The sequence below is a fragment of the Mustela lutreola genome, chromosome 9 (genome assembly GCF_030435805.1).
Source record: "Mustela lutreola isolate mMusLut2 chromosome 9, mMusLut2.pri, whole genome shotgun sequence".
Taxonomy (NCBI): domain Eukaryota; kingdom Metazoa; phylum Chordata; class Mammalia; order Carnivora; family Mustelidae; genus Mustela; species Mustela lutreola.
In genome coordinates, this window is record NC_081298.1 from 16,878,022 (window position 1) to 16,891,357 (window position 13,336).

The 13,336-nt window shown below is 48.2% G+C and overlaps 1 protein-coding gene across 12 annotated transcripts in view; it reads left to right on the forward strand.

Annotated features, from left to right (window-relative positions):
• The window catches only part of PTPRT (protein tyrosine phosphatase receptor type T), a 1,057,545-nt gene that overhangs the window by 366,588 nt on the left and 677,621 nt on the right, over positions 1–13,336 (forward strand). For all 12 annotated transcript variants that reach the window (XM_059133123.1, XM_059133124.1, XM_059133125.1 and 9 more), the window contains exon 6: positions 11,962–12,136. In XM_059133123.1, the coding sequence (XP_058989106.1) occupies positions 11,962–12,136 (175 nt within the window). The remainder of the gene's footprint in view (positions 1–11,961; positions 12,137–13,336) is intronic.

Below are 13,336 nucleotides of genomic sequence, written 5' to 3' on the forward strand. Positions count from 1 at the left end.
ATAGGTCTGACACATTCTTTTGGTCAGACTTATCCTTGGGTATCTGGTATCTTGGTATAAAAAGATCTCCATTTCTGACTCTGACTGCTGGTATATGAAGTACAATTGACATATTGTACTTTTATTGACATATTGATCTTGTATCCTGTGACCCTGTTAAACTCAACGATGGCTGTTTGCATTTAAATTAATTAAATAAAATTCTGAACTTCGATGCCCATCACGCAAGTCGCATTTCCAGTGGACAGTAGCCATGGGCTTCTAGCGGCTACCATGTTGGGCAAGTGCCCACGGGACGTTTGCAACATTGCAGGATGTCTTAGTGGAGAGCAGAGCTCAAGCTTCAACAAAGCCTGAATAATGGTTGGAAGATGGTAACTGCAGTTGCCTCCACCTTCAATTACTGAAAGATCTCCACCATGTCTTCTGGCTGACATAGTTTGGATCTTGGACCCCAGCCTATGCCCAGTCATCTCTGCACACTTGGATGGAAGTTCATCGTACTGCTTCTTTTCTTGCGTTTGAACCCATTTCTTCTAGTTGGAAAATGCCTGGGTGGACGAGCACCTCTCATGGCTGACTGTTCTTCCTTGCTCCTTAGCAGGGCAGTAGAATGAAAATAATAATTATGCCCGACCCTCTTGCTTCACTGGGCTGCCTGCAGACTACAGGAATCATAGTAAACTTCCATGTGACACTCAAGTGTTTAGTGTTAATTAATCTTTCAGTTGTAGTTCGTATTGATGTGCATCGGGCTTTCTAGAAGCTTTATCATTTCAGTGGCATTGCCTAGGTTGGGTCAGGACACTGAGAAGGAACAAACACAATATTTTCAACACCTTTATTTAGCTTTTCCAATTATTTTATCATGATTATGGCTGCATTTCTGAGTTGCGTGTCCCAAGCCTCGGCTTTATCAGGGGAAGGATTTAGAAGGTAATAGAAGTATTGGAGGAAATAGATAGAAACACGCGGTGTGGAGCTCTTCTGCATCTTACTTATTTACCGCCTTTTCAATGCAAACCAAATCTTATTTCACAGAACGTTTTTCAGGTGGCTTACAATGGGACATAAAGCGTGACAAGATAGCATAAATTAAAAGTGAGGCAACGGGAGATAGGAGGAAAGGAACACACTACAGAGCTGGTCATAATGTTAAAATTGTGCTTCTCCACATCTGGGGCTTCCTGGTGGGTCACGGGCCCCACAGCCGTGACCGGCATGAAGGAAACTTGTCAGATACACAGTTCAGAGTGTCCACAAGATAAACACAAACCAATTGCTTGGGAAAATTCTAACTTGTTCACACAGAAGCCAGTCAGAAATTGTTCCCAGGAGTCCTCATAAAGAAAACAGCGTCTGATGGAAGGAACGGCGTTCTCTCTATTGAGGGCACACAAGTGAATTTCACAGGCTCATTTCCCATATTGGTGCTCTGTGCAAAAGCACAGAAGAGGGAGGGGAGGGGGTTGGGCAATGCGATGGGAATGATGTCCCCAACTCTCTGCTGATTGTTTCCATCCTGGGATACTTTAAATATAACTGGTGAATGAATAGTTTCAGTAGGTACTCCTTTAAGGAGACCACCAGAAATATTGTCTCCCTCCTCTGTATTTCAGGAAATATTGGGAGGTAGATGATCTACCCCGTGCTCTCCGGCAAATGCCTGCTTGGCTAGTCAAGTCCAGGCTTATATTCAGCAGTGTGATTGGAAGTGAGTTAATGTCTTTGTACAAAATAGGAGGCACCTGTTGTGACACCTGCCTGCCACTCAGGAGGCCACAGCACCCTGGTCTGACACAGGCTGAGGCAGGAGCGAATTTCTCATGAGATGCTCCCGTGGATCTGTTCTAGCACCTGGAGGAGCAGCGTACAGACTGGCTTAGGTTCTGTTCCACCAATCAGGGCTTCTGTGACTCAAGTCTGAAGCTTTCTAAAGTAAGCAAAACAGTCAAGAGTCTACCTGTCAACCATGAGTCTACCTGTCAACCATGCTATATCCTTCTGTAGCTTCCAAGAGACCCCAAGGAATCACTGTTGGTCATCAAAGATGGAAACATTTTTGTGCACCAGTTTGAAGTCAGGGAAATAAAGCCAGTGACTTTGCTTTGCGAATAGTGTGTCAGTGCCACTTCTCTCCAGCAGTGTTTTGGGCACGGTTGGGGGACTTTCAAGTTGAGCTAAATCCTTATGGTCTGTGTTGGAGAGAACAGTTGCCTTCCTTTCTATAGAGTGGGACTCTAGAGCTTGCTTATCTTTAAGTACTTTCTGATCATAAATTGATAAGTTAAAAAGGAAGATTAGCCCATACCTCTGTTTACTCTCTCCTGGAAACTTTCTATACCTCAAGAAACCCCCAGCTGCTGGTGTCGGCTTTTGTGGAATTACAATGCATGCTTTACCTAAAATCAATAGATGGGATCTATGCAAAAGGGTGTATCCCCAAGACTAGAATAATACTAGTCCTTTAGGGAAAAAGCTGATAGAGGCCTCTGACAATGATAAACAAGTTCATTTTGTTTGGGAGTGATTTCTCCTTGAGAAGAGTATAATGCCATGGTCTCTGGTAGAGGGGCCTCCCTCAAGACTTGCTCATTCCTTATGTGCTTCGTTGACTTGAGCAACCCAAACTTACCATTTCTAAGCATTTCTGAAGCAAGTAGATGGTGCACGTTCTCAGTGCAATGTCCAGTAAGCAAAGCAGCCTACAGTTTGGGCAGCCCTTAAAAAAAAAAAAAAAAAAAAAAAAAAGGGATAGCGTGCAGGGTACAGCTAGGTGGAGGTGTGCTGAGAGATTATGAGTACAGCACATAATCTGGATGTGGGTGCGTCTTTTCTGGAAGCTAGTTTGACAGGTAGCTGAAGTCTCAAATGCACATGTTCTTCTCACGCGTGATTTTACTATCGGGAATTGATCGAAGAAAATAACCAGAGAGAGAAAAAAAAATGTATCTGCAAGTATGTTTCAAAGGATGAAACCTGAAAACATCCTGAACGTCCCCCAGAAGGGACTGAAAATGGAAATGCTGGCTGGGAGTCATTAAATACCAGGTTATAGAAGTATAGTGAGTCCCATCCTCACAAGACGTGTTTAAGCGAAAAGAGCGGGTTATAAAACGATGTGTTCGGTATATTTTTTTTTTGTCAAAAAATAAACGTCAATGCATATTTACGTGCATGAATATACCCATACTTCTATAAATAGTATTCTGCATCAGCACTGTAAGACGCATACCAGGACACGTAGTAATTGACTGTGATGGTAGATTATGTTTGCTTTGTATTTTCACCTTTTCTCTCTCCTCCAAATACGTTAAATGAATATAGGTGACTAATAGGAACAGAAAAACAAAACAAAAACACGAGGCCCAGCAGAATGAGAAGCAGCGGCAGCCCCCCTCCGCCTTCCCGCACGCTCTCCTTACCAGCAGATGCTGTCCATCCAAGGGGGGTGGGGTTAGAAATACCGCGTGTGTGGCGCCCGGTCTTTATGGAAGACTGTGGTCCATTGGGCTCCGAGCAGGCTGAGTCAGTCCCAGGCGATCCTACAAAGGATCTGCTTCCCCACGGGTTTGTAACAACAAATAACATGTGACACATCACAGAAAGGAGGTCGTGAGTTTGAGTGCTTGGCACAGATCTCAGGAGGAGCAGCATATGTGTTTAGACAAATCGCAAGCATTGGACCGGGAGCAAACCCTAATCGGGCAGGAAGAGGTTCTTGCCCTGTGAGTGCATCAGCTCGACAGCAGTCACACCAGGGCAGACGAGATAAGCAGACATGTCAGTCCTTTCTGCCCCCGATGTTTCTGGCCAGCCTGGTCCCCCGCTGCTGCTGGCTCGGGGCTGTGTACGTGCTGGACCCAGCTCTTCCACCTCCTGCCTACATCTGTACCAGGGGTCCCTCCCGTGTGGGGCTGCTTTTGAACCCTGTGGCAGCACCACAGCTAAACAGTAGTGGTGTGTGGTCGAGAACATAGCAGCTGACATTGATGGCTTGGTTACGGATAGGATGGACTTAATTCTCACAGCCGGGCTTTCTGGGACTTGCTATTTTTAACCCTATTTGTAGAAGAGACTAAGTCTGGGAGGGGGTCAGTGAGCCCCAGAGGCCGGAGTCCCATTCTTTCTCGCCTTCCCCTGCCCCCGGCCAAGTCTAATGAGAACGACATGAGGGGGATCTGGGCCAGATTTGCATACAGGGGGGAGCTCCGGGCTTGGGAATCCCAGGGTTAGCTTAATTCATAAACCATAAAGCTTAGCAAGTCTAGAATCCAGTGGTTTCTAGTGTATTTGCAGTCAGGGCACTGTCACTACATGCTTTGTCTTTCCTTCTTTTCACCTGTAGGTACCTTAGATCAAAAAACAGCTCCTTTAGGGCAACCCAGGGGATGCAGATCTAGCTGGGCTTTGGATCTACAGAAAGGGTTGCATTCTCCCCAGTTCCTCTGTACCTAATACAGGAACCCCTCCTCCCGTGCAGCACGTCTCTGAGGACTGTAGCCACCTCACTCCTGGAAATTTCCCTTCTCACACTTACTCTTTCCTCCTTCACTTCCTAATGCCCTTTCCTGGGGGGTCTTCCATCAGTCCCCCCTCAGCTGATGGATGCCAGGATTTGATCACTGCCCCTCCCAGGCTCAGCACCTGGGAGCTGGGGGAAGTGGGGTGAGCAAGGCACGCCTGCTTCGTGTCCTCGCGGGGGTTACCTTCAGACAGCAGAGACAGACAGTAAGCAGCTAACACGGAATTCAGTATTTTAGCACAAACGTGACCAGGCTACCAGGGGAAGAGGAGGGTCTGTCCGGAAATTCTCTCCCGAGTATCTATCTGAGATGTGCCCTTGGAGGAAGTGGCCTTTGATTAGAGTTCTTACGGGGACCCAGAACTAGCCAAAGGGAGATAGTGCCACACGGAGATGGGGGGGGAGGCACGTAAACTAGCCATGCACCACCTGCACACCCTCTTTGCTCAGGGCTTCCCACTCCCTATGGGGCTTAATCCAGGATGCTGCTGACTCCGCAGAAGCTCTGAACCCCGAGATCCACCCCAAATGAGCAGTCAGCCACACACGCAGGGGGCCCCTGGGAGGACTTCAGCCCAACTAATCAAAAATGATTTATGTCCACTTGTATTTCTTTTAACTTTTAATAAAAAATAATCAAAAGCTACCCTTTAGAGACAGCCAGAGAGGTACAAATACACTCTTAAGGGAATCAGTGAGGCAGGTTTGAGTTTCCATGAAGCAATATGCCTTGAAGTGAAAAGCATATTCATTTACAAATGAACAGTGAGAGTTCCACCTAAATATTTCCTAGCCAGGAAAGAAGGCTCCCAGGATTCTGTGTCGGAGCATCTCCTGTGAAACCAGCATCCTGTCTGCTGCACACTCCTTCCCTTTCGTGAAAAACAGCACCGTTTCCACTTTGACCAATCATAAATCAATTACAAGCCCGCGTGCACCAGACTATTTTCTTGGGAGCACTCGTTTCCCGCAAGATGGCAGTTGATGTTCTTTGAATAAACAAAGTAAGTTTCTGGAACACTGCACGCTCTACCCACCCCTCACAGAGTCCTGGTATAACTGCACACGGTCCTACAGGGATGGTACTTGGACAATGGGGTGATAAGGCCTCAGTCTCTGGAATCAGATCTCCTGGGTCCACGTGCTAATTCAGTCACTTTGCAAAGTCATATAAGAACTTGCTTCTGCCTGTGTGGTTGGTTCTGACTCACTGAGTCAAAATCTGCCTTTTTAAGGAGATTGGCAGAGGATTTGTATGCACCATTCATAAGGCGTGTTGCTTGACCTAGTTCTGCCTCAGTTTCCTCATTTGCAAAATAGGAGTAATGAATAGGGCTTCTCTCATGCTTTGTGGGGCGTTGAGAAGCACCTGGAGGGTTTGTTAAAACCAGACTGGCTCCATCCCTGGAGATCCTGAATGATTAGGTTTGGGGTGGGGACCACAGAATTTGCATTTCCAACAGGCTCCCCAGGGAATGCTTCTGCAGTGGGTGTGCAGACCATGCTTTGAGAGCTAGTATTCTGGAACATTCTAAGAGCACAACTCTCTGCGCTGATCCTGTTTTCCTCCAGGATGCATAGCGCTTCCACACTCAACTTTATACTTGACCCTTTTTGCCATTTTGTTGGAATTTTAACCCAGCCTATAAATTCCTCTGGGCAGAAATTACACCTTCCACACTCTCTAGTCTCTCATTGTGTTTCATTGAATAATGAGGACATTTCCAGTGCTGTTAATAATAGAACAAGGAAGGGGGAAAACTCAGATTGCCAACCCCAATAAATAGTGTCTACAAATGGATACCGGCCCTGGAATGCTCTCTAAAATGTGCATTTCCAGCAGCTTTCCAGGTGATGCCGATGGTCCAGGAACTCCCCCACCCCCACCCCCGAGAAACACTTTCATAGAGATTTTTAACGGATTAAGTGCATTCTGTCATGTAAGCCAGTTAACACGGTGCCTGGCAAGGGCTTCGTACTCAAAAATGTTAATGTGACTTTTACTTAATAAATGCTCAGACAAATCCTGTTAGGGTGAACGAAATATTTATCAAATTCACTTAGGTATGCAGCTCTTTACTCATGGAAGATAGATGGATTCTCGGGGGGAAGCCGTGTGTCACTGCAAGGTGCTCGAGCTTTCTATGTCGCGAGTGTTCTGTGGAGGCCGTTCCCAGTCTGGCCACCTTCCCTGTCCCCTCCTGCCCCCTTTTAGAACAGGTTCAGGAGCAACTTACCAGCATATCTCAAAGCAGTGGCTCATGGGACTTCAGGAGACCCCACATATAAGGTCCTGGAGGAGGAGGAGGCAGGGACAGGAAAGCGCTGGGTAGAACGGATGCTACTGGTGTCCTGGACAGTGTCCTTTCTGAGCCAGTGCCCCGAGCCCTAAGGCACTGTGCGGTTGGATGCTAATGGCTCCCAGCTCCTCTTCCCCGGTGAACTGCTTTGGGGCAAATTGGAATGGTTGCCTTCTTTCCCCACTGGGCAGCCAGGCCATGGCCAGTGACTGGCTGATACGGGGTACCGGCGCTGGCTCCTGGCCTCAAGCTGGGATCAGCTCTGGTACACTTCAGGCTTCCCAGGTCCCGGGGAGTCAGGCCGAAGTTGGACTGTTTCGACTACATCACTCCTCAGTGGCTCCTTTCCTCACTGTCCTTCATTCCCTGTTTCCTGAGGGCACTTGGTAGGTTCCCATGTCCCAGGCTCTGCTTCTGGGGAGCCCGGCTGTTTCGGTGCCCACTGGGAAATTTCTCCAGTTTGCCCCGGACACAGAGGGACGAGAAGATGACTCCATTTTAGCAGAACAGATGTAGGTCTGAAAGAAGAAAGGAACTATGCCCGAAATTTCAGAGGAAGGATATACTTATACGTGAAAAAATTTCTACAGGCACCAAAAGAATATTTCCAGCGTGCAGGACTGGTGTCTCGGGAGCCTGATAGATTCTTCTGCCGGCTTCCATACGCATTATCCATGTCATGCTTCTGTCTGGCTTTCCCCAAGATTTTGACTTCTCTTTGCTGTCCTTCTCCTCTTTCCCCGCGTCCCAGTGTTTATATCCCCATGTACGTACGTGGCACCTGGCATCTTGCTTGCGAGGATTTACTTTTCTACCGTGTCTCTGGGCTGTGGTCCATTTCCGGCTCCCGGCACCCTGCGCGCTCCACCCTCCCTGTGCCCACTCAAACCTGCTCCGTTGCCTGTGAGCCTGAATTTCGTGACTCTGTTCCTGCTTGATGAAACCTCCCTGTTTTCTCCCCTGGCGCTTTCCTTCCTGCCTGTGTATGCGTCTGAGACCATGGTTGGAACCTGTGCTGCTTACACAGTCCCTCTGCTTAAATCCCTTCTCCACATTGCCACGGTGGTCTGGTAGCTGAGCCCGTCACTGTGCCTGGTCTCCTAGGATCTCCCCTGATCTCAGGTCCTCGGTAGCTGCTCATTTGTCTTGACCTTCAGCACCTACTTCCCCTGCTGTCTGGGCTCCTCTCTCTAACTTAACCTTCATTTCTCCTTGCCGGGGGTCCATTGCGGTGCCATTTCCTACCATGGCTCTCGTCTCTCCTGCCCGTTCCTGTCCTGCTGTTGTCTGCTCCCAATGTGACAAGTGTGATTATCAAAAGGCCTATTTGCCAGAGATTTTATAAGACAACCTGCAATTTCCTATCCTTCGATGGGAGAAAGCCTGGTGGTTCAGGACTAAAGAGAAAGATGTGAATGGTTCAGGGAGATGCATTAGTCCTCTCTGGTTGTTCTGGAATGTGACATCATTATGAAGAAAAGCAAATAATACTGGAGGTCACATCAAAATAAACTTTTTTTAAAGAATTTATTTATTTAACAGAGAGGGAGAGTGGGAGATGGAGAGGGAGAAGCAGGCTCCCCGGCTCAGCAGGGAACCCGATGCAGGACTGGATCCCAGAACCCTGGGATCATGACCTGAGCCGAAGGCAGATGCTTAACCGACTGAACCACCCAGCTGCCCAGTTAGATTGAAACTAAGTGTGAAAAATGAAGGTTTTGTACTTAACTGGTTCTTTGCTGTTGGTTAGTTTCTTATGGCTGATGTAACAAATTAGACTTAGTGGCTAAAACAACACAAATGTATTACCTTGTGGTGTGGGGATCAGAGGTCAGAAATGAGTCTTCCAGGGTTAGATCGAGGTGTTGGCCAGGCTGCATTTCTTCTAGAGGCTCTAGCAGAGAATTTGCTCTTAACTTTCCCAGCTTCTGGAAGCTGTCTGCATTCTTGGATTCTTGCTTCTTCTTCCATCTTCAAGCCATCAGTCATGTCACTCTGACCTCTGCTTCTGTCACCACATGTCCCATCTCTGGCTCTGCCCCTCCTCCATCGCTCTCATGCGAGGCCCGTCGTGATTACATAGGGCCCACCCTGTGTCATCCAGGATCATCCTCAAATCGCCAGATCCTGAGCTGAATCAACATCTTCAAAGTCCCTTTTGCCATGGAAGGTGATGTATTCCCAGGTTGCAGAGACTAGCCCATGGGCATTGTGGGGGGCTGTCATTCCTACCCCACTTTTCATGGTTAGTTTCGTGGTTAATTTGGAGAGCTCAGCTCACACCAGAATGCGCCATCATGGGCTAAACGGTCTGTTACTCCTTCCCATTAATGCATCAGGAGTACATCACAAAGTGGGCACATCCATAAAGTGGGCACATCCATTAGAGGCATAGGGAAACCAAAGCTAAGGGAGATGAAGCCATGGCCCAAGGCCATGGTCCTTTGTGTGCATTTGTTTATTATCATTTCCTGCCCTGTCTTGCCCTGGCTCCCGCCCTGACCTCTCTCAAGTATGCAGTCTCCTGGGTGCTCCACCATGACCACTGGGGGCCCAGCCACATCCGAGAGAGGTGGTCTGGGCTCTGGAAGCAGTTATAGATGAGGCGTTTTATGCCAGCTTGCTTTATTTTTTTTATCAGCACGTTGGTTTTTTTTTTTTTTTTCTGCCTAAATTTTTAAGTACTTCTTCTTCCTAATGTCCAATATTTTTGTGAGATAAAACACATACCTCGATGGTCATGTCTCTCATAAATTTTGTACGTGAACGGTAGGCCATGGCAGTCCGAGGAGTTAGGTTTTGTTTTCATCCAGGCAAGTGAGCTCATTTAACTTGAGTCAGGATTTGTGTCCCATTCCCCGAGTTCCCATCATCCAGCGAACCAATTACTCATCCGGTACGTCGTCTGATCTCTGTTTTCTTCCTCAGTTTGCCTCCCTCCTGCCCTTTTGTCAGTGCCTTCCTGGCGATCTGGGTTATTTTCTCAAGCCTGTTGGCCCTGGCCGGTGCTCTGCTGCCGTGCTGATTCTGCGATTCACTTCTGGTGCCATTCGGCGTCCTGCAAAGGGTGCCCTTGTTGGTTTCCCATAATTCTTCTGGGGTTTATTTTCTTCCTTTGTCTTTGTCCGTATCTGCTCACCTCTTAGAGGGCGCTCTTTACAGTTCATGTGCCGGTACCGTGCTCCGTGTCTTTCTTGTCTCCCACATTTCTTGGTTGTTCAAAGCGCTGGAGGTCTGAGGAAAATGTGTCATGGGCTGTCTGGGTCATGAATCTGTCTGGCCGGGACGCTGGCATTTTTGCTTATTTCCCCCTACGCGGTGGTCCTTGCTCTGTCCCCTCTTTGCCTTTTTTTTTTTTTTTTTTTTCTTTTTTGGTCCTCGGCTAAGACATTGGTGACACATAGGTAGATCTTGGCCACTACCCATTAACCACTCTCTTCCACATGTGGGAATGAGTGTGCTAGAGGACGTGAGGCTTGGGGAGTCGATACCCCACATTAGAGCAACACGTGGTGTCTTTGGGCCAAGGGCTGACCCCCGATGGCCTGCATTCAAATCAAATAGGCCTTTCCTTTATTTCCTTTATTCTTTTCAAGTAGAAAAGCAGTGTTTGAAAGTCTAGAGAATGCCAGAAAGTAAGAAGAAGAAATCCATGCCCTCTGATCTCCCCGTCCCGTCCGGAGCAAGTCACACAGAGGCCTTGGCTTCTGCGTGCTCCTTGGGTGTCTGCTCCCTTCCCTCTTCTGCTGTTCCATCTCATTTGCTTGGGGGCAGCTGGGCACAGCAGCGGTGCCCCTTCTCGTGTCCCAGTCCCGACCCGTCACTGACGGGCGCGTGGATGGGTGGAAGCAGGTCCGTGTGTGTCTGGAGGTGTTTGCCGTGGACAGGAAGGGATGAAGATCGCATCATGGAAGCTTCCAGGTGTGGGGAAGCTGCTAAATCCTATGGTTTCCCCAAATCCAAGCAGATGATGGAAGCGGCTCAGTTTTACTTTTGGAAACGACATAAAGGCAGGGAGGATAGGGTGTCCGTGAGAAGGTGGTTGACCCAGAGTCGGAAAGGCTGGATAAGGGGCTTCCTTGGTCTGCATATTTACTGAGCCACGCTGACATGTGGATTCTGCTAAGAAGAGCAGTAACACGTCAAACAAGGCTGGGAAGATTAAAAAGGAGATTCAGGGTCTGGTGCTTAGAAGGTGCTTAAGAAAGAGTCCCTCATGCTGCATCCTCTGGCACTGCCTTCCGGTGGTGGCAACTCACCCCGGCTATGGGAGGGGCTCATTCAAACTCAGAATATCACACCTGAGAGTCAGCACAGCACAGACGGAAACACTTGTGCATTCACCTTGATTCCACAAATGTTTTCCAAGTCTGGAAGCTGGGCACAGTGCCAAAGATACAAAGTGGCTAGAGGATGTTCTCGGGGAGCTCTGAATCTAGTGTACAGGGGGAAACGTGTAGGCCAAAAAAACCCCCAAATGGCAACAACAAAGCCACTAGAGAGTGAAGAGCTTCTAGAAGGTGCTGTGATAGGCCAACTTACTGGAGATGGCAATGTGCTGAGCGCGAGTTCTTAAGGGTGAAGGACTGTCCCCAGGCAGACAGGAGGAGGTTCCAGGCCAAGGAAAAAGCAAATGCCAAGGAGGAGAGGTCCTGGGGACAGATGGGTCCCTGTGGAGTGGACTTGGCCTGTGGGTGGGGTATCACGGCCCTAGCTGTGGAGCTAGGGGCCGGGCTGTTTATTGTCATTTCATGGGTTATATTTTCAGTAGCCTATTTGAGTCTGTCTTTGGGGGAACCTTGTGGGTTCTGCTTAAGAGATGAAGGAAGATGAGAGGAAGGCTCAGAGCCAAATGCCAGACTCAAGCTCAAGCCAAGCGAGGAACCAAGGTATTGGGAGGAAGCCTGTGCCTTCTCTCCTTGCCATCAGGTGATCCCCTCCCGATCAGCTCACGAGGAAATTTATACTTTAGTCCGATCACTTGCAGAAGCCAACCCTGGACAGTCCTTCTTATGGAAAGCCATGGCCCCGGGGACATGGGGACAGGTGGAGCTTCCGAGCTGGGGGAAGCTCCCGGCCCCTGGGGGCCATAGGATGATGTGATTTCTCCTCCCCCTCCCTCCCTCTGTCCTGCAGCAGTGGAACGGCAGGGACACGGCCCTCATGGTCACCCGCGTGGTCAACCACCGACGCTTTTCAGCCACGGTCAGCGTGGCCGACACTGCCCAGCGGAGTGTGAGCAAATACCGCTGTGTGATCCGTTCCGACGGCGGCTCTGGCGTGTCCAACTACGCGGAGCTCATCGTGAAAGGTGAGTGGGCCCCTCTCATGGGGCTGGTTTTGCCACCTGCCTCGGCCCCATCCTCAGAGGGTGAGAGGAACCCAGGGGCTTCCTCTCTGCTGCTGTTCCTCCTCCCGGTCAGTCCAGAGACCAGCCATTTCCAGTCCCCCGCTCCCACCCTGCAGAGAAAGGGGCGGGGTTTCTGTAAAGTCATGCATGTTGCATGTCTAGTCCAAGTTCAGTCTTATTATAGGGCTCACCTGTGCAAGCCTCTGGGGTATACAACACAGAAGGCGTCTCCAGATTTGGCTTTATTTTGTGTTTAAAATTTGAATGAGCCAACGTCTTTGTGTTTCGGTGGTGGTCTACTGCTGTGTTCGGAGAGTACAATTGTTTCTGAGGGATTTTCTTTTTTTTTAACTGAAAACTTGATTTAATAACAATATTTTGGAAGGACTTTCGAAATAAAAGCCCCCCCACCCCTCTTGGCCTTGATTCAGTTCTTTCCAATTTTCTTGTTCTTGTTCACCTTGAGGTATTGTCGACAAGCTTTACATTAAAATATGCACACTGCCGCCTTCTCTGCTCCTTCCAAGGAGCTGGAGCTCCCGTTTATTTCTGAAAGTCTATATAATCTTTGTTGTAATGCTTAATGGTTATATATTGTTTCATCAAGTGAATCACCCCATTTCTTAAAACCTCCCCATTTGTAGTCATTTATGTAATTCCAGGTGTTTCTGTTTTTGTTTTATCTTTCCTCTGTGCATCAATTAACACCTCAATGGGGTTCTTCCAAAGAGAACATTTTTTTTTTCTATTGAACCAGATTATTGCCTTGGATAAATTCCCTAGGGGTAGAGTTGGTAGGCCAAAGAATGTGAGCATCTTTATGGATTTTTCTTTGTGTTGCAATATTGGTTTTGCAAAAAAAAAAAAAGGGGGGGGGTTTGACAGTTTACACTGGAAAACTGCCGTGCGTAGACGTACTCATGTTCCAGCGTCATGTTCACTGATTAAAATTTTAATATAGTGTAATTTGGTGAACGAAATAATGAAGCTATTCATCTCATGTTAGCTGTGGAATGTTAGCCAGTGTGTTTAAAGGTGAAAACATGGATCGACCCCCTTCTCCACCTGGAAGTCTCCTGAGTTTGTTTCCTTGGTCAAAGACCAGTTGGTGTCAGGGCCTTGACCCCTAGTTGGTAGCCCTGTCTGAAGTTAGGCTGGGAG